At 34.4% G+C, this 21871-nt stretch overlaps 1 protein-coding gene across 1 annotated transcript in view; it reads right to left on the minus strand.

Moving 5' to 3' along the window:
• Window positions 1-1430: 1430 nt before the first annotated feature.
• The window catches only part of LOC126969863 (PHAF1 protein CG7083), a 48962-nt gene continuing 28521 nt past the window's right edge, over window positions 1431-21871 (minus strand). The window contains exons 8-11 of the mRNA XM_050815441.1: window positions 19576-19700; window positions 17385-17571; window positions 15857-15952; window positions 1431-12704 (exon numbers count right to left, since the gene is read on the minus strand). Coding sequence (XP_050671398.1) covers window positions 15866-15952; window positions 17385-17571; window positions 19576-19700 — 399 coding nt within the window. The 3' untranslated portion in view covers window positions 1431-12704; window positions 15857-15865. The remainder of the gene's footprint in view (window positions 12705-15856; window positions 15953-17384; window positions 17572-19575; window positions 19701-21871) is intronic.

Raw genomic sequence — 21871 nt, forward strand, 5'->3', positions numbered from 1 at the left:
GGTAAGAAAAAATTTTTTTTTCTTTTATTAAATAAATGAGAAATTAATATTGTTCAAAATATTTTTATTATCTCACAATACATGTAGGTTATTCAGGAATATTTATCATTGAAACTATAGGTTTATGGTAACTGAAATAAGAAACATAAGTTTCAGACTTGATATCTTCTAAATATCTGGAAAATACCGCGTCAATGGTGGTCCCATATTTTATTGTGGATTCTTGTGGATCATTATTCATTTTCAAATTCAATATTTTCAAAAGAAAAGTTGTCAATCGCTCTGATTTTTTATCAGCGAAGTTGATGTTGAAATCACCAGCCAAAATAAGTGGAAATTTATTACCATTTGTACCAAGTATTTTCGACCCTTCTTAAGTGTACTCCAGTTGCTGGGGTTTTTTTGGATACACTAAGTGATCCAAAAAAGTGAAAAGAAACTGATAAATTTATTATCGTAGCTTTATATTTTAACACAAGATAGCACTCGTTTCCCATTGAGGCAACTGTCCACTGACACATTTTCATATTATTAATATTTCAAAAACAACAATGAAAATAAAAAATAAATAATATTGAGGTTATTTTTGATAAAATTAATTTAAAAAAAAGCAAACGGGAAGTGAGTAAAATTTAACTTGCAAGATTTGATTACAGACAGACCACGGGACAAGTGAAACTAAATAAAAATACTTAGCATAATAATAAAAATTAAAAAAACTTGATAAAAAAATAAAGAAATTAAAAAAAAAATACAAGACGTACCCCAGGCTTTGAAGCTGGGACCTTCTGCACAAAAAGCATCGTGATATCCGCTGTTCCACGGCAACGGTAGTGACCGTGGCGAAATATCTATATACATCTAGTATGGGGTTTGTTAGGATATTTTCGTTACGGAATTTCTGGATTCGGTCTACACGCTCAAGACCCGCAATAGAAGCTATGCAATAGCTTAAAAATGTCTGAACGTGATATCTCAGAAATAAAGAATTGCTTTCAAACAAAATTACAGTTGCAATCTCCAGTAGTAAGTGCTTATAACGATGTAATCACGGAAATTCAAGAACAAGAATGGCCAGCCGAAAAGTCGATAGTTCTAAGGTAGACGAAAAAGGGCTAAGTTGGGAAAACTTACGCATTCTAACCAGGACCCTAACGGGGCGCTGACACTTTTCAATCCGAGACCTGATATTGCAGTGCGTGCAAATTCTTAATAATGTAGATTCAAACTAGTTACAAATCCTCTCTGAAAGCGGTCTTTTAATGCGTAAACATAGCTTCTCTTTGGGAAGTCTAATTCTTCAACCGCTCTAGATAGGTCAGTTTACTGCAAAAGATATTTAATAAGATTCATGAACTGTAAGCTAACCATATAAGCCAACCATAACCTTAACATTAATAACTCCCTAGGAAATAAATAAAAAACAAAAGTGTGTACGAAATATTTTATTAAGTTTTTTGGTACTTTGAGACAAATTTTTGTTATTAAAAATAATTTATTACAATTAGGGTGACGCCGAAACAATGTGACATGAAATAATCAATTAAATCAAATGAAATAAATTAACTTTACTTACAGTATACCTACACATAACTCAGTAATAAACTCGGATACTGCAAGATAGGTGTCTTACTTTACATACATTACTTCAATGAAACATTATGACGAAGTTTTTTGAAATGAATGGAATTTTTTTAATTTTCAAACATATCATATAATATTATACCCGTTTAACAGTTTAGATTTTAGAAAGTTGTAGTACATAGAGTAAGATATAGAGGGCGTGCCACATGACAGTCTCAATAAAGTTGTCGAAAGCAACCTTAACGATTTCGCTTATATAATTTATACGTATAGGCAGTCTCTGGCACACAATGCATAGAAACAGGCTAGATTAGTTACTTTTGTGTGCATGACAGCTACGTCTTACATTCGCGATTTGTATGACACTTTGTGTTAGTGTGCGTGAATTGCTCAAAATAGTAGTAGGGTAGTTCTAAATTCTATTTTTTTCGTCGTTTTCACGGCTGTCATAGTCTATCTAGACGTATAAATGATTCTAAGCGATTTCGATCGTCTCAAAAACATCATAATAACATTATTTGGAACAAATGAGTTAACAACAATAATTGAAACCACGCAACGAAGGGTTTCTGTTGATTTAGCCTTCGTTAACTTTATCGAGATATCGTACAGCTTGTTTTACGACAATAATTATTTTTACATTGCACTAATAAACTATTTTACGCCATCTGTGTGTAACAAATTAATATCTATTACAATTCACGGTCTGTTTTCCTATGACTAAATAAAAGCGATGAACATTTTCACACTATATATACTTCATACATTTAAATTCAATAAGTACAGATTGTTTAAAGTTATCTCCCATATCAAGTTGAGTTTCAGATCAAATGATAAAAAAAAAGTGTGAACCACTTATAAAAGGCATCGCCAAACGCGTGAGATCGCAAAAGAACTTCCGCAGTTATAGTATACTAGGAGAGTTTCTTGCGCGGCTTCTATCTCAGAGCGCCATTTGTTTCCGAAGCAGCAGTAGTATCTAGCATATTAGAAATGACATCAAAAAGAATTCTAAAGGAATCAATTTTGAGAAAGTAAATCTCTTTTATGCATTTATATTGGTCTATATCTCTTTTATACCGTTCTTGCAATGAACAGCAAGATGTACTTTTTAACACAAAGAATAATGAGATTTACGGAATTAGGTGTCAATATCAAACATTTTGGAACCGTTATCAACACTGAGAAAGAAAGGAAAGCTCCCCACTAGATTTATAGATTTATTTTATTAGGCGTGAGGAATTTTTGCCAGAATGTGAGAGATAAATTTATTTATTTCCCTTGAATTTCAATTAGTATTATGTAAACACTTTTTCTATGTATTACTAGCATTGAATGCCTCAAAGTTTTACATAGTCAGATGTGGATAGCGTATCTGACTACAATTTTATTAGTCTATATGTTATATAGTATATATGTTATTTCTTTATGTACCTACTCAGTAAGTTGTAGTTGGTTGCTTTTCCTAATAAAATAAAATAAAATAAAAAACAGATTCTGACTTTTGAATGGTTTAAACGTCCGTTGATCAATAGAAGTATTTGCATTTTATTTATACATCTTAGGACTTTTTTGACAGACGGAATACTTACATGGAGTTGTCGTAGAGCGTGCACGCTGAGCCCAAATAAGGGTTCCGGGTGCATCACTCGATAAAATGGAGGCGAAAAGACGAATTAGCCTCGTCTCTTCATGCGGCAATTTATGAATACTAACCTAAAATTGGCTATTACATCACTAAACATTTGATAGCTATAACGTGCAGTACAAATAGGGACATATTTAAAAATAAACTTCAACCGACTACTTTAGTTTAGTTTATTTGGGTTTAGAATATACTGAATTTATTTATTTTGTCGTTACAAATAACGGGTTAAGGTAACGTCGTATCAACAGTTTTGGATTCATAGTGTTTATATTCGTATACAAAAATAGTTTCCTTTATTAACCGCTAGAGGCGCTTTGCAGGTTTTCATACATTTTACGACGTCTTTCCGGCAGCAAACTTTTTAAAGAAATTTGAAGAAATATTTTACATAAGACCCTGAAAATCTAGCATCCTATTAATAAATAACTAATAATAAAGGGGTTTTAATAAAAACCCCTTAATTATGATCATTACTTGTTTTATTTATTCTAAGTTTAAGACAAATTCACAATTTGATAAAACATTTGACTCAAGACCACTAGTTGTTACAAGCTTTTTATTAGCTTTACCTGTTTGTATGTTTGTTTGTAATCGCCTCATTTGGGCGCGATTATGACCCACTTTAAACGGCCATATTACGTTCAAACTTCGTAGATTTATCGAGGACCGATGACTATACATTAATTTGTAAAAATTATTCCATTTGTCCAGATAAGGCAGGAATTGATGTCAATTTTCAATTTAAACCATTAATACAAAAGATAATTTAATTTAAGCGTGTTTTTTAGTTTTTAACTATTCTAATGATCATAAAATGTAGGTAAGATATCAATGTAATAGAATAAATATGATAATTATAAAGTCACATTTTTATCCTGGACAGTAACAGAATTATTAGTAATTAAAGTTTTCAAATGTCTCTGAAATTATGAATAAGTATATTGTTAATACTCATTTACAATATAAAAATACTACGTGCCGTTTTATTATTGAAAGTGGATCAATGTAGGGAGGGATCGAGGTCAAGTTTGCTGAATGATTTATCAATAAAATTGTGAATCATATTAAAATTTGTCGATGATTTGCTATTTTCATGGGATAATTTTTTAATATTTTGTTTTGTTAGGTATTATGTGTTCAGTAATAATTTCATATCGTATATTATATTATTTGATAATTAAAAACTGTAGCAACGAGTCTTCAGTATTTATTCTCATAAAAACTCAACATTTCCGAGATGGTAGAAGTGTCATTTGACGACATTATAAAAATCGGTTTGGACACGTGGAGCGAATGAGTGAAGAAGGAATGACGCATCAAATATAGGCAAGTGTGTGTGGGCAAGTCGGTCGCGGGAGACCTCGTAGAACATTCGTTGACCAAATTGAGTCGTTTTGAGAAAAGAAAGGTCCGAAGCACCCGCAACCGGCGAGTATGTATGAAAAGAGTAATGAATGTAGAGGAAGCGCGTGAGGTTTGTAAGGATAGAAGCAAGAGGCATTCTATTATCTCTGCCTATCCCGACGGGAACAAGGCGTGAGTATGTGTGTGTAGGTTTTTGACATTGTTTTGGGTAAGCCTGATTCTAAATTGCATGAACAAAGTTGTCATCGTGGCAATCTGTTTTTTTGTAGTGCAGGCAATTCTATTCAACGCAATGTTCAGATTTCAAAAAATCTACAAAGCCTTAATGACAGCTTCACTGCTCGTGGTTGCAAGGAATGTTCGACCCGGCCGGATGTTAATATGTATAATATAACAAACGAACGAAAGCCGATGTTTAATATCACAACAGGCAGCGACTGTTTGGTATTAGTATGGCTTAGAACGCGCGCAATTGCAATAATTTGGTTAGATAACCATTGAGTATAAAAACGTCTTAAGTCATATCAAGATATAGGACAACATTTTATCAATTATTGACGTATAGCTATTAATATAATCTACCGCAGCGTTGATTTGTCCTGATAAGAAATTATATCAATTCACGTTCAGTTACAATATCACATGATAACAAAACATGCTGACTCATCTCAGTCCGCACGGAATGAACCAGGCGCGTGACTTGCCAAGTTTTATCGTAACTTTGCCTCCCATACGCTCCAGTGCACAAGCGTTTCTATGGTCATATGCTACAGTGTCCTCGTGGACACGGCAAGAGAGCCGTCAAAAAATTCACCAGAGAGAATTTTTTACCGGGTGTATTATCTATTAATTGCTCTTGGTTCGAAATGCCAAAGCAAAGCGCAACGCTTTTGAAGACAAAATATATTAATATTAATATGGCTTTAGCTGGCGGCGGCCATTTTTGTTTAGCATACAACGGGAACATGATTTTTTTTTAGAAAAAAAAAAATCTTTTGAAAGAAGTCATAAGACCATATTATAACGTGTGCACTGTAGTAAAAATTCAATTCAAGAATTCAATTGCAATATTTTTTATATTGACGCGTTTAGCAAAATAGTGACAACTTCTCGTACAACTCTGAAAGAGCTGCAATAAGGTTTGCCTATTGAGGCATGGCAGCAAGCAATGTGGTAAATTTCAGCCTCGTGAAAGTTCGCACTGAGTGGCAACGTCGCCTTTCAATGTTGAACCAAGATTCAAGTTCATTGAATAATAGACCTACTGGTTCAATTCTCCAGAGTTCAAATCCGCTCAAAATTAAGTCAAAAATACCTCATTAGTGTATATCGTCAGCAGAATATGCGATACTGCGAATATGCTGTACCATGGTGTGTAGAAATAACTATATGATTGAACCTATTGTTTGTATGAAAGCCACAAAGCGTCTCTAGCGTTAATAATAATAGAAATTAATTTATAGTTTGTTCAGAAACAAGTCGACGAGGGTAACACTGATAAACAAATATTATAAAATTTTATACTTCAATATCTTGGATGAGGAAATCTTAACCTTATATAGATAGAACTTCAAACAATTGGTCGAATTATTTTTAATATCTGCAGTCAAATAGTATGAAAATGCTAAGGATTCAGAAATCGGCATAATGTTATGCTTCAATACGAACTAGATGAAGTAGCAAATAGTACAGAAAGGCAAACAAAATTAATAACAATTTGGTACAATTATTTATTACTCAATTTCAGATGAGACACCACTTTAAAAACAGAAGAGAACAGACCTCAGCCTTTCATACCTCGTGAATTCTATAAATATCAACAAGGGCAAAACAACTTTACAACAACATACTTAAAACACGGACGAGTAAAAAAGAAGGACTCCGTGTCACCTTACATAACAGTGAAGCATCAAAACAAGCCAGTAAACATGTAAATACATAGCCCCACGCACACACTTAAACTAATACAAGCCGATCGGCCGCCATTATGAGATTTGTCATCGTCTGTGACAGATCAGTTTGCGTCGCAATAAAATATTTTAAAACGCCGTCGTGCGTTGTGAAAAAGTGTAAAAACAATACTATAAAAGTATTTGTGAATATATGATTATTTAAGGGAGAAAAAATTGTGTAACTGGTATCCCCGTAACCGCACACACACTAGCATAAAGGTGCTTCATTTGTTAATATCACACGGCACGGAGTCCTCCTTTTTTTACTCGTCCGCGGCTTAAAAATAAATAAATATTGGCTATTTTCTGCTAATTTAGTAGTTTTAAATCTAGCAACCCTGACTTATGAACATTCGCGTATGCCGGCTGGCGGCTACATCCAGACTAATTAAAATACAATATACAAATTATCTCTACACTTCCAATTCTTTTTGATAATAGCTGGGCCAAGAAATATTAAAATATATTTTTCTGACTTTGTGCATTTTAAGATAAGTTATTATAATAAGCCCGGAACTTATTACTTAAAAATAAGTAAACGAATACACAGCTGTTATGTACTTATCACTGTACCTACTTAACAATACTTAAGAGTGGGGCTCGTCAAGCTCTAATCATAAAGCATTAGAATCGCTTACCACATAGGTACTATAACACGAACACATATTAATGTTATACACATTACTTATAGTTACCTTACATTGTGTCACCTACCGAACATCACATCACTTTACTTGTTTACACCAGTGGGGGCTCCCTTGCACCGTATGCCGGCTGGAGTATGGGTAACACGACGATGTATGTATATATGTAAGCATTATAACTGTGTTTCGGTCTGAAGGGCGCCGTAGCTAGTGAAATTACAGAGCAAATGAGACTTAACATCTTATGTCTAGCTAAGCCAGCATGTTACAGCGAACAGCCAGCTACCTACGTGCCTATGGGCGCAAATCGCCACCTACCGTCAATTGTTTGCAACTATTGATATTTATGTTTTAGTTTATCGTTAAAATTAATATATTATTATTGATATATCTGAAATATATAAGATTTAAATACAAATAGCTATTTGTAAACATAAAACTGTTATTTATTAAGGTCTAACTAATTTAATAGACACTGTTTTGACTCTTTGAATTGTTTGAAGATGTTTCATTTTTTATTTATTGTTAAAATACTTAATTGAATGTGAAAATGTTCAAATTAATTTGTATTAGAATTAATATCGTTATTCTGTATCAAACTTTATTATTTTATGCATTAAGTCTTTCTTAATTGTATTTCGAAACTTGCTTGCAGGGCCATCTTCTTACTTCGTAATGTTTGTTCAAATTAAATGAACAAACTATTATATAAATAATTTTAAGTTATATAAATTCACTAATACATTTATTGAGCTGTATTTAGGAATTATTTTACAATGCCTAATTGTATTTGAGTTTTAAAAGAAGTTGTATCTACTCTGTTTCATCTATTGTGCGGAAGCTATAAAAGCGGTTGTTTTATGTAAAGACGGTTCATATCTATACTAGCAGTTGTGCTTCAATAAACTGAGAAATTCTTAGTGTTGTATTTCTTCATGATGGACCCTGATCAAGGAAACCCTGGCGTAACGCCGACATGCCCTATCGATAGGCTTCGCTCAATATCGTAACCAGCACACTATCCGCTCCGACCATTTTACTCACAATTACGAACACCATGAGTTGGTGGTGTCAATTAAATTACTACTACGTTTCGAACACGCACACAGCGCGCGAGAGAATATACTCTACTGCCCGCTCCAGACTCTAGAGAGGCACCTCCTTAAGGCTCTCCAGACGATGCCTGGCGAGTGGTGGCGGTAGGGGTGTTAGTCATAGCTAGTTGTATTACTGGGCAAATGAGTCTTATGTCTCAAGGTGACGAGCGCAATTGTAGTGCTGCTCAGAAATCTTGGTGTTTTTCAAGAATCCTGAACAGCACTATACGGGCGTTCAGCTGATGGTTATTGATACGCTCTGCCCATTACAATGCAGTGCATCACTAGCTACGGCGCCCTTCGGGCGGAAACACAATAATGCTTACACATTATTGCTCCACGGCAGAAATAGATGCCGTAGTGGTTCCTATAATCTAGCCGGCATCCTGTGCAACGGAGCCTAGAACTGGTTCTCCACTTCTCATTGAAACAAGTGAAATTATTGTCCTTCAATGTTATATTAAAATTTTACTTTTAGATATTAAGCTGTACTTTGTATATTATCCGTTGACGTATATCGTAACAGGGTGCTTTTGTGGCTCAAACTTACCAATTACTACTAATTTTGGTAGAAATCACGCCGTGATTCAATCTAACAATAGTTTCGGCTGACACAATGTTACATAAATCAACTTAATTAAATCACGTGGATAGTCAACCACGCTGATAAGCTAATCACTATAAAATAACAGCCCATTAGTGTACGCACGGGCTTCTGGCAACACTCTAGCATTACTAAATCTGAGGTATATTTTGGTAAATGAGTATTCGACGGTAGCAACTTCGTTGTTTATTAACAGCACTAAACAAAACCTTATCCATCGTATTCGGTCCTAATAAAAGAGAAACAGAAATGATAAGGTAAGTGTACCGTAACTCCTATTATTACTACCATTGGGAGAAAATGTCGCCCTGGAGCCCGTGCGACACTAATAAGAGGTGGCATACACTACCTTAATCAAAATACTTTTTTTAAATATGTTATTTGTCATTTTTAATTTTTTTTTTGTATGGCACCACAGCCAATTAACTTATAAAATCATACATGACTTGTGCATAAATAGAGCAATCCTTTATCGCACACAAATAACTCCAAGCAACCTTACAATTACTGCCATCCAATAAGTCAGTAATGCTTTAAAAAATGATTTATCACAACCCAAATCGTGCTAGCACTGACTTTCTTAAGCTCATTGATATTTATTTAAAGTGCGGTCGCGAAGTAATAATAATTTCGGTCAATGAACCCTTACAATCTGTATCGTTTGCTCTTTCTGTCTCGCTCATAACAGCAGCGGCACTTGAGAGCTCCGATATATTATACTAATCCGCAAACGCACCTTAACAAACAATTTAAAGACTTGATTTGACAATATACTGGCCACAATTCTTTATCGAATGTAGGTAAAAAGGTAGGTTACTATTGATAGTCAATGCGTCGAGAATATTGCTGAAGGTGTTACTGGGTCCCGGTTTTAATCTTATTGTATTCTTTCCTACAATTTCTTAGTTAACAAAATGATACGGGATTTATGATTTTGAGCGAGAATTTCGCCTGCTGGAATTAAATTTAAAAAAAAAAAAATAGGTTCTTAGAGAGGGACAAACTCCTTGCTAGTCGTACCCAAAGAGGGTGTTAATACTACGTAATAATAGGCGGGACTGCCTCAGTAAAAGTTGAAATTTAGTTTAGTATAAAACGTGCAGCGAGATTTGATATAAGTTTGAAATAGTAATTACAATATGGCCCCCAAGTATAATGCGCCTAAGTTTGAAAGCGAACAGTTGCTTAAAACGTAGTTGATTTCGGCTATCTCCGTTTTTCACAAGATTATAGCCGTCATCTGTCAATCTATCAAACACTGCACGTTTCATACAATCCATACAATCGCTTTTTGCTTTAGCACGAAGTACACATTACTTAGATAACGGTATAAAACAATACACTAAACGGATACGACAATATAAAATATGATACATTCAGACTGAATAGACTTGTTTTTTGGTAAGAATTGTTTATACACAGAGTGTTACAATGAGTTCGCGTTTTACCGCATCCATCCTGTATTTACATGCAGTTTAAATTTGTATTGGCAGATGTTATCTGCAGATATATTTATATACGCAGACAATAATCTCACAATCTTTCCGTATACGTCGGTGCCCACAGATACTTTATACTAAAATATAAATTATCTGCGCTGTGCATGTTAGTTCATACAAATTATATAGAGAGCGATATTGAAAGATATACGCTCAGATACAGATATTTTACGTATCTGCGTAGTGTGTTTCGCTAGCAAGTCGTACCTTCAAGGGTACGTATTTTACATAGATCAAGTATAGTATCTGGACTAATTGATAGCTTCCGTCTCACTCACACGAGAAAAAGAAAAACTTGCGAGTCTTATGTAAAGAAATGAGAAAGAGTGATTAGATTTTTGGTTTCGCCATGCGGGCCGGTTTTTTCAAGTACAACCGGAGTTCTAAACAAACTTGACAGCGCTACACAGATATTTTGTTTACTTTTATTTACGTCTATAAAAATAAGCTATTATTGTTGTGAAACGTGTGAAATATCCACTATTTATTCAACATCAGTGACAATTTTAAGTAGAATCGAAGGAAATGTGGTGCGATGTTGTGTTTAACGATGCAAAAGTGATAGTGAAAGAACACTTGTGTTATATTATGTACCTATATATATAGGATATTATCTGTCTCATGTTGGCCACGCCAAAGGATGTCTATTTACTATACTTGGTCTATGGTATTTTACCTACGTGTCAGTTTAGTTTTCTGTATAAGGTGTTGCATGTAATTATCAAAATAACGAGATGGTATCTATAATTTTAATATAGAGCACGCTTATTATAACACTTCGGATTTATATGTCATTTAGAAAGATATGTAACATCTGTCATCATGACAGCACATTGCACGTAGAGCGGCTATACCGGTACTTTATTATTGTATCAAATTAAATAGAAATTTGGGAACGATTATGTTTCAATTAACATTGTAACAAGAGGTCATGTAGGTGTGGAAATACATTTTGAAAGGACCATTTAAAACTCTAAGAGAATATGTTGATACTTAAGATTCAATTGTATTGCATTAGCCCAAATAAAATCAAAGGGTTAACGTGAATTTTAAAGGAAAATCAGTTTTAATGGATTTATAATAAATAGTAACCATGCCGCGATCTATTCAACCTACCCCCAAGGGAGGATGTTTCGTGTCGCAGAGAATATAATATACATGATTTTTTTTAATTTGCCAATATGGAGATGTTACTCCAACCTAAACGGGGAATTGGTAAAATCTCCTTAACAATAATTAATTCGAAATAATAACTTGTGCTTGGATCACACATCCCAGCATAGATACATTTAAATAACGTAATTGTGGTGCGTTCATTTTCCACACATAACAAGCACACGAACAAACTTAACCAACTACTTATTTACACATTCAATTAAAACCAACTACTAGTCACGAATTAAATGTAACTTTATTGAGAGTCATTACGATATCAAACATAGCATCGGTAAAGACCATTTCTCACGTGTCTAATAAAAGCATTCCAAATAGTAAAGGAAACAGAATTTTATCCGTAAATAATTTAAGTCTTTCATTTGATTCATACAATAAAAAATATGTATTGAACATCTACTATTTACAAGTATTTTATAACGGTTTACCACAGATTAATAAAAAAACAAAGATGTATATCCACCATGAGAATAGACAAAACGGCGTATAAAGCAAAAGTTGATTAATGACATAATACAAACATAAATAATTTCAAAAGATAAACACACAAAATAACAAATATAATACAAAAGTGTGCTTATTTAAAAAATAATTATTTCCCTAAATTCAAGTAATATTTAACTAAAGTTAAAAATATCAGTAGGCATTGTTGCATAAATATAAAATAATATTTAAATGTAATAAAAAGTATAACGCATATTTTAAGAAAATTGATCATCAAAATCTCATCAGATTAAAAAGAAACTAAAAAAATTATGGCAATAATCTGTCTACAATTGTTTTAATTTTTTGTCCACCACAGAATAGCTACTGTAATATTATAATCTATGGTAATGTTGATTCTCATGACATCGCCCCTTATTTACACAATTAAAAAATAAACTTACTTAATGTCAAATTTGCTAATGATTTAAATAAAAACTTGCACACTATCTTGAGATCGGTCACTCACTTTTTTTTTGTTATTTTTTCACAGTTTTATCACATTTTTTTTGTAAATACTGTTTCCTCTTAGGTTGGTTGGGATATGTTTAGATTTACCAGGAAATATTGGTAAATGTGGCAACACAACATTGTGTCGCTAGCTTGAGAGACTAACTGGCATTCAGCTTTTATATTTTTTTCCAATGCGCGAGACCTATTTAATAAAAAATCACAATTAATTCTACAATAAATAAATGGGACATCCACAAACTAAGTCACGGTTTAAGTAGGAGGCTTAACAAATGTGACAAAGTGGGATAGGAGGGATAAAAATTTTTGTGACGTCACATGCTAAAATCTAAAATATTAACTCGAAAGTTAGATTAAATAATGCAAAATCTTAAGAAATATTACTCGATCATTATTTATACGTAAGGCTTATGTAGGTTTAAATTTAATTTTAACATATTTTGATAAACTGTAATTTTACTAACATATATAACTATTGTAATCAGTGACAGCTAATGAATAATGTGAAACCCTGTAAGTTATCTGTACACTTAGATTTATATTATTTTATTTTTGTATATAATTTATGTATTAGTGTGCGATTGTTGGGTTTCCGAATAAATAATAAATAAATAAGTTGTTAAGCCAACCTTAATAGACATATTCATAGTAATTTTATTACTCCTATAAATTTTTTAAATATGTTACGTGAAAGCATAGTGAGAGGTCTTACTAATGTGACAGCCTGTGACAGGCACGGGGTTTTAAAAATCCACAAAACTTGTGTGACTTAATTTATGGATGGCTAAGGCTTAAAATCTAGCATAAAAGGAGACAATTTATCTGTGTATGGCTGACAATTAATAGTTTAGCTTATAATACGTAATCATAATATTGTGTCATTTAGATCAGGGGTGTTGCGGATATTCGCATGTGCATCCGCATATGCGGAACATTCGCATTAATTCAGACATCCGCATCCGTATCCGCATCAATTGATACGGATCTCTTACGGATGCGGATCTGCAACAAGTAAAGACTTGAAAAGAAAGTGGCGGGGCTAGAGTCGCACGTGCCGCGCGGGATTGCTAGTAGCAATCCTGAAATCTGCATCCGCTTCTAATAATTCGCATCCGTATCCGCGGATGTCATAATATTTGAATCCGCAACAACCCTGATTTAGATGCTGACAATATACTATTTTTAAATATACTATAATTAGTTTAACACTGTCGAACACGATGACTGAGAAATATCACATTTAAAACTTATATTCGCAATAAGTGGACTCGCAATTAAAGGCATATATTATTATTATTTTGTTTTTTATTTTAGATGTTGGTTTTTCATCCTGCCCTCTAATAAAAGTAACTACTCAATAAATACGTATTATTATAAAAAGCAAAATTCTGATAACAAGTTACTATCAAATAGTTTCTCTTTGCTCATTTAACTTATAAACTTTACGGTCATTTTCCATATTATATATATCTTAGTAACCGTTCATAGTGGTCCCAAAAACTTGTCTCCTTTGAATAAATGTTTTTAATTTACACCTGATTCAAGTTGTTTAACTTACTTAAATCTAATATTTAAGTTATTATAAACTATATTTTTAATGAGTTAGCAAGATAACCAACTGATTATGCCGACTTTTCCACCAAAGTCAGTTACTCAGATTTGAATGAATGAATAGTAGTATGTGAATGTACATAATGAAGGTCAAACTAGCGGAAGGCATTTCATAATAACATCACACGAGTGTTTTAATATATCTTTAGGTATATCTATAATTTAATTATTTTCTTTTTTTATTGTCATTATGACATATATTAAATTTTTATCTGTAATTTAATTAAAATATGTTATTATTAACTATTATTATTATATTATTAACTATGTTATGTAATTTAAGTTAAGATTGTTGGTAGATCTATGGATAAAATGCCTGAATATAAATGATACTATCATTATTATTTAATACCTAATTATGTACAGTTACATACAGTACTTTATGTACCCATATATCATAAGCCTCCATGATGCATTCAGAAGCCGCGTATTATGACCACCACAAATTTTAAACGGTAATGACGTTAAGGCAGAGTTTTCTGGCAGCTGTCATAGTTCGTTTTAATTCAGAGACAAACTACAGTCGGCCCCAACCACTGACCTCTACTATATACCACTGGACTGGCGGCTGTCAAAGTGCTTTTTTGCCTGTTTGATATTCGCCATTTTGGCGTTGGCTGTTGGCCATAGCGAGAGTCTGCGGTACAAAAACTAGTGATGACAACCTCAGCGAACATCGATTGATGGTGGAAAACTATTTAAAAAAAATGTATACTTTATTACGTTGATTATTGAAGCATAAATAATACGGAAAACGAACGAAATTAATTCAAAATACAGAAATAGTTCAGAGTATTGTACGTTCCTTCGCAGCCATTTGTATTATACGTCAATATTAGTTCTCTGGACGCTCGCGAATGGCGCTTCTAATATGCACAAAAAAAAATCTGTCAAACATATGGAACAGCCTGTCGAGTAATATTGGAACGAAGTTCCTTACGGCAGGCTTGGAGGGGATAGTGATTTTGCTGCGCGACCGAACTGAAAAAAATGTGATAGTAAAACCGTAAGAAAAAATCCGTGGAAAAAAGTGCGTGGAAAAGTGCGTGGAATAAAACCTTTAAATGAGACGTGCGTAGGCGCGACAGTCGCATACACAAGCGAGTAGTGTATATATTATCAATATTATTATATTAATATATAATAACGATTATAGCAATATTAGAACGATTTTTTTTGCAATTTGTGTCGATTTTACATTAGCCGAAGGAACTTCGTTCCTACCTGGTGTCCCACGACACCACATTTTTATTTATTTACACAGGTCGGTGGCCCCAACTATGATATCTTACTTACGTGTAAGATTTGTTAAATTTGTTTGCATTTCATTTCGAACTAAACGCCATCTCGACTGATATTAGAATAGAGACCAATGAAATTTCATTATTTTTAGAGATGTTCGAAATTTGAATGAAATAATTTTATCGAAATCGATGTTATTATTTTGCAATAATAACATTGTCGCGGATAAGTAATTTGTTCTAACAAAACAGTCTATTTTTTTTTAATTTCACTCCTTTTTGGAGACTTTAACTCTCACATTCCATGCATCCGCCAGCTTCAAGTCGGTCTATTTGTATGGTGGTCATAATGTGCGGTTCTTGCACGCATCATGGAGGGTATATGATATTTGAGTATATAAAAGCAGTCTCATTTATTGTTTTTCTTCTTATTGTATGAGCATGTCTCCATTACAAAAGAAATGATAGTGTTCGTAGTACGTACCTGCTGGTGTCACGCGATCGAGTTCACAGTGTAGTGCGGTCGGGTCGCCTCTGTCTGGTACAGAGTAATCGACGCTATGTAATTGTTTGACATCACCTGTCAACAAATAGCGTTACATTACAGAGAGAGAGCTTGGCGATACATAAGAAGAAGAAGAATGAGCGTGGGAGATCATAACCATATTTTTGGACATGGAGCTGACAGCGCGGTTGTCCTTGTTCACGATGGACGGAAAAGGTAGAACCTATTCTATCCTATTAGATATATAAATGCGAATAATTTGTTTAGTTTTTAAACCCTCACTTCTGGGATTAACACACACACACACCTCTGGTTGGAAGAGCACTCGCACGGAACGTGAGAGGTCGTGGGTTCGAGTCCCGCATCGTTCATAACATTTTGTTTTCAAATTTTATTTGTGTATATAAATGCGGTATATTATTTTAGTAACTATCTTATATGGAACATTATTACCGTGGCAATGCAGCCGGTATTGATACCATATTTGTCCTGTCGGAGAGGGCTATTCGCGGTATTTATAACTTCATGGCACCTCCTAAAAGAATCATTAATAATTTTTTTTGTCTCTTAATATTATGTTCTTGATAGTAAATTTTCTCTATAAAACAAGAAATGAAGAAACCAAAAGTTAGTAGATTTTAACATTCAATAAGTGAATTTAAAACCTATTCCGTATAAAATGAATTAAGAGTTTAGAGCTAGAACATACTATTATATTGTTCTGGAAAACCAGTTATATATTATTAGTAATTACTAATAACAGGAAACCTAAAAAGCGCGTACACCTTACTTAACCTATGCTATGCTCTCACGTCCCGCGCGCAGACGCCATTAGCACAGCTGTTTTTTGTAGCTGTTAGCTACTTGTGTTTACATTAGCCGAGGTATCATAATGCAGTTTATGTTACGAGCTACTAGATAAACAAGCTTGGTTATTGTAAACAAAAAACGAGACTTGTGGCAGATTCGTGCTGTGATACCGCCGCTCTTTCAGAGTTGTAAGAGAAATTGTAACTATTTTGCTAAACGTCTTAAAATATTGCAATTGACTTATTTGTATTATTTTAATGTGTATAGTGAACACGTTATAATATGATCTTATGTTTTAATTCCAAAAATAATTTTTGTTTTCCAAAAAATTTTTTCACAAAATAACGTTCCCGTTGTATGCTAAACAAAAATGGCCGCCATTGGTGAATTCAAACAAAAACTAATATATTTTGTCTTCAAAAGCGTTGCCCTTTCTTTTATGGCTTTTAGAACCAAGATCAATTAATAATACACCCGGTAAAAAATTCTTTCTGTGTTTTTGTTTTACGGATAAGTAGATATTGGCAGTTTTTTGATGGCTGTCCCACCTTGTCCACTTGTACACGGGCGCACATGGGCGACCGGCAACGCTCCAGTGATTCCTCTGGTATTGAGAATGTGAAAGTGGGCGGTGGTGATCACTTAACACTAGGTGTCCCGTACGCTCGTTTGTCCTCATTTTCCATAAAAAAAATACCTCGAAGATGATGTCCTGGTAGCCGTAGCAGAAGGTGGAACCGAAGGGGTTGGTGGTGTTAGTGGAAGAGGCTCTGTTCAGCACGACGGGTCGCTCACACACCCGCAGCGCGCGCGACACACTCTCCCACTTGCTGTAGGCCGTGATGCTGACGGGGCCTCGCGACTCCACCACGCTCGACTCGCATCTACAACACACATACACACACTCAGCTATAATCTTAATATATATTTCTTTTGTGCGTCTCTTGTAACTGAACTCCTCCTCAACGGCTGGACCGATTTTGATGATTTTTTTGTGTGTTCCAGTGAATTTGAGATTGGTTTAGATTCTCAATTCCGTCCATATAATATATTTATCTTGCTCATGTGTATGTTAGTCAACGCCTCCTAACGGCTGGACCGATTTTTCAAATTTAAGACGTGTGTACAGGACAAGGTCTGTCGGATCCACTAGTTTTATTTATTTATTTATTTAGATGTCCAATTAGCACGGCAGTGCCACTTACACTAATTAGACAAAACACTAAAAGGAAAAATTACATACAAAAAGGGAATATTAAAGAATAATTCAATTAATTACACAATTTCAATGTTCTCCGCGTATTTCAGAAACTAGGGAAGTCCATCCATCATTGGATGTATCCCATTTAGCATTCTTGTCAAAGAGCGTGTTGTAAGGTGCCACGGCTCGGGCAACGGTGCTATGAAGCGGGACTTCGAAAAGTTTATTTTTTCGTGGGCGACGATGATTGAATTTAGGGACACGTATACGACACAATTGCTCATGAAGATCTGGAGCATCAACGTCTCCTCGTAACATTCGACACATAATTTTTAGTGGTCGCAAGTCTGCCTGACCTTCAGGGAATTGAAACCTTAACAACCTAAAAGAATTTCAATGTGCGCATTGTTTGCTCCATGTTTTTGAACTTAGTTTTTCCTTTAATAAGGCCCAATCGCACTTTCAATTGGTGCTTTACCCACTCAGCTATAAGGTAAATTTGTCCGGGCTACACGATTGTTAGGGTTCCATAGCCAAATGGCAAAAAACGGAACTTATGGAAAGCCTTATAGATTCGTCACGTCTGTCTATCTGCCTGTCCGTCCATATGTCACAGCTACTTTTTTCCGAAGCTATTAGAACTATACTGTTGAAACTTGGTAAGTTAATGTATTCTGTGAACCACATTAAGATTTTCACCCAAAAATAGAAAAAAAAATTTTTGGGGGTTCCCAATTCTTTAGAACTCAAAAATTTTTTTTTCAACAAACCCATCTATGGATAGGTCTGCAAAAACGATATGAGGTTAGTTATGTATCGGGCGTCGGGAATTGAGTTTTTAAAAAGCACTTTATTTAACAATATTTAATGTTACTCACAGGTAAATTGGAACAAGACTGATTAAACAATATTACAATTAAACTAAAGAAATGTAAAAGACAATGGGTGCTCGATCAGCACTACGACGGGGTACGGGGTGGCAACGTATGCAGGTTTAGCCGTGTTGGGCCTGCGTAACTGGTTTCTCAAATATTTTTTTTTCTAAACTGAATACTTTGCGCGAGAGACACTTCCCAAGTGCAAGTGATAAAACTAAGAAAAATATATGATGTACATTACCATGCAAACTTCCACCGAAAATTGGTTTGAATGAGATCTAGTATGTAGTTTTTTTTAATACACTATTATTAAACATCGATCATAGTTATAACGAACTACAAGAACTTATGTTATGATGTTACTTGATGCTAAGGAACCCTTCATGGGCGAGTTCGACACGCAGTTAGCCGCTTTTTTTTTCTCTTTCGTGTGTACGCGTGTGTGGCAAATCCAGTATATACTTCATCCAAGGCAAATAGCTATGGAATACCAGCCGGTTTCGGGGCAGCGCTTGAGGCAGTAAAGTCCTCAAAAGGCGACCACGTACCGGAAGATGCAGTATTGGTAAGAGGTCCACAAGATGGACCGACGATCTGGTCAAGATCCCCGGAATACGTTGGATGAGGGCAGCGCAGGACTGATCGTCGTGGAAATCTTTATGGGAGGCCTTTGTCCAGCAGTGGACGTCTTCCGGCTGATGATGATGTCACTTTCGATTGTCTCGATATCCGTGGAAGATAAAAGAACAGTTTCGGTCGCTTTGATGACATTATTTAGTAATATTTATCTTCTACGGCTGGCAACTCACTTGTCTGGCTGTACGTTGAGCTCGAACTCGCAGCGGTGGTACATGTTGAAGTTGTAATGTCCCGGGTAGTTCGTATGGAGAACGAATTTCTTTACTCGGTGCGTCCGGGCATCAAACAGCACGTCCTGATCAAAGAATACTTCACTATGATATGTATTTATAATATAATTACTTATCTATTATACAGGCGGGAGTGGGAGGCTCTTTTGCACAGGATACCACAACGTTGCCTTTTTCTGCCGTGAAACAGTAATGTGTAAACATTACTGTGTTTCGGTCTGAAGGGCGCCATAGCTATTGAAATTACTTGGCAAATGAGACTTAACATTTTATGTATCAGGTGACGAGCGCAGTTGTAGTGCCGCTCAGAATTTTTGGGGTTTAGATTAGAGACACTGACACGCCCAATTATATTATATATTACGCGCAAAAAGTACTATGCGCATGGTTTTAAATTGAATTATTAAAATATATGTAATTTGAATATTAAAATGAAAACTTATTTTTCAGTTTTCATGAAATGTTCGAGTTTCTATGCTATACTCACGGACTCTACTTTTTCCAAATACATAATACAAGTCAGCTTGATGTGTTAACATTTAAATACTATTTAATATAATTATCACTATAACTATAATAGCATATAATATTTAGATCTTTAGTTAACTTGATTAGTTGGCACTACAGCAGTGCCAACTAACAGTTGGTAACATTATCATGGTAGACGGTAGTGCCCTATATAAGCCAGAGCGCTAAGTTCGAGTGGACATTACATATCGTGAATTCTAAGGGGTAACGCTGCCCAAATTCTATTAAATATAATAATTATTTAAATTATTATTAGTGGAAATTGTAAAATACCGATATTTAAATTTTAAGTGCGTTTAAATTACCAAGGGTTGGTTAACATGCATATAATTTATTTATTTATTTATTTTTTATTTATTTATATTATTGGAGAATCTACAGCTGAATACTTTACAATAGTCACATTCATGTGTGACAGCTGTAAAATCATAATCGAGATCTCCGTAAAAATAAATTTGTTCAATAAAAATAGCAATCAGTAGAAGTTACCTTAATAATAATTCTGTTGTGCAGTGTTCAAAATTTATCAGTAATTGTTTTCCACAAGTAGTTTCTAGTGACACTCAATTTAAACACAAAACAAAATCTGTAGTGGAACTCCCGTGTTAACGATACAGTAAGCAGAACAGTGACAGTAGGTATATAACTTTAAATTAACAAAAAAAAACTATATCTAAATTGTTATTTATACCAATTATTAAATTGTTTATCGCACGGTTGAGGATCGTGCACTGTGATACATTATAAAAAAGTGAAAATAATAAGTGTAACAGGTAATGTGGAAAAAATAAAGACGGTACTTGTAAATTTATTATTAACTGTGAATATAACTGTACTGTTCTCTTCGTTCATTCCGCGTCTACGTCATAAGTTACGATACTGTGTTTACCGCTAATTAGCTATGAACTGCTTGGGATGTAAGAAAGCTGTCAGCCAGTCTGACTTACTTAAATGTGTTGCATGTAAAGCGTGCTATCACTACCAATGCATTGATTACTCGTCATCATATTTTAAGTCAAATATTAGAGAACTGAATCGATCGTGGCGCTGCGAGTCATGTGCAAATATTACTCGTAGAACTAGAAATGATGATACTCCCGTAGGATCGCGACATAGGCTGAACAATGTTCCAGTGGCTTCGGCTCAATCACTGCCTGCTTCCCAACCCCCTCATGGCAAAATTTCAAGCAATGACTCACTTGATAACTCTTTTTCTAAATCAATTAATTCGAATAATGGGTGTGAACCACTCAATATTGATTCAAGAGCTACAATCAACATGAGACAATTTAGTGAGCTTATTGACTTAAAGTTAGATAGTATCAGATCTACACTCTCCCTTGAAATTCAGGAAAAAGTGAAATCTGAAGTGAAAGCTGTTGTGGAAACAATTAAACAAGAGTTTACTGAAACTACAGACTTTATATCTAAAGAACAAAAAGACAAAAGAACAAATCTTGATCAGGCTATTAAGAGAATTACTGAACTCGAAGCACAGAAAGCCAAGGTACAATCTGATATGGCTAAGTTGGAGTATCGTCTTTGTCAATCCCAAAAAGCTTCAAGGAGCTGTAACTTAGAGGTTCAATGTATTCCAGAGCGCCGGAATGAGAACTTAGCCATGTTGTTTAAGAAGCTTTGTGAACAAATAAAAATGCCCATATCGGACAGTGATATACGCTCGTGTCGTCGAATTGCCAAACTCAAC

Source organism: Leptidea sinapis, chromosome 19 (genome assembly GCF_905404315.1).
Source record: "Leptidea sinapis chromosome 19, ilLepSina1.1, whole genome shotgun sequence".
Taxonomy (NCBI): Eukaryota; Metazoa; Arthropoda; class Insecta; order Lepidoptera; family Pieridae; genus Leptidea; species Leptidea sinapis.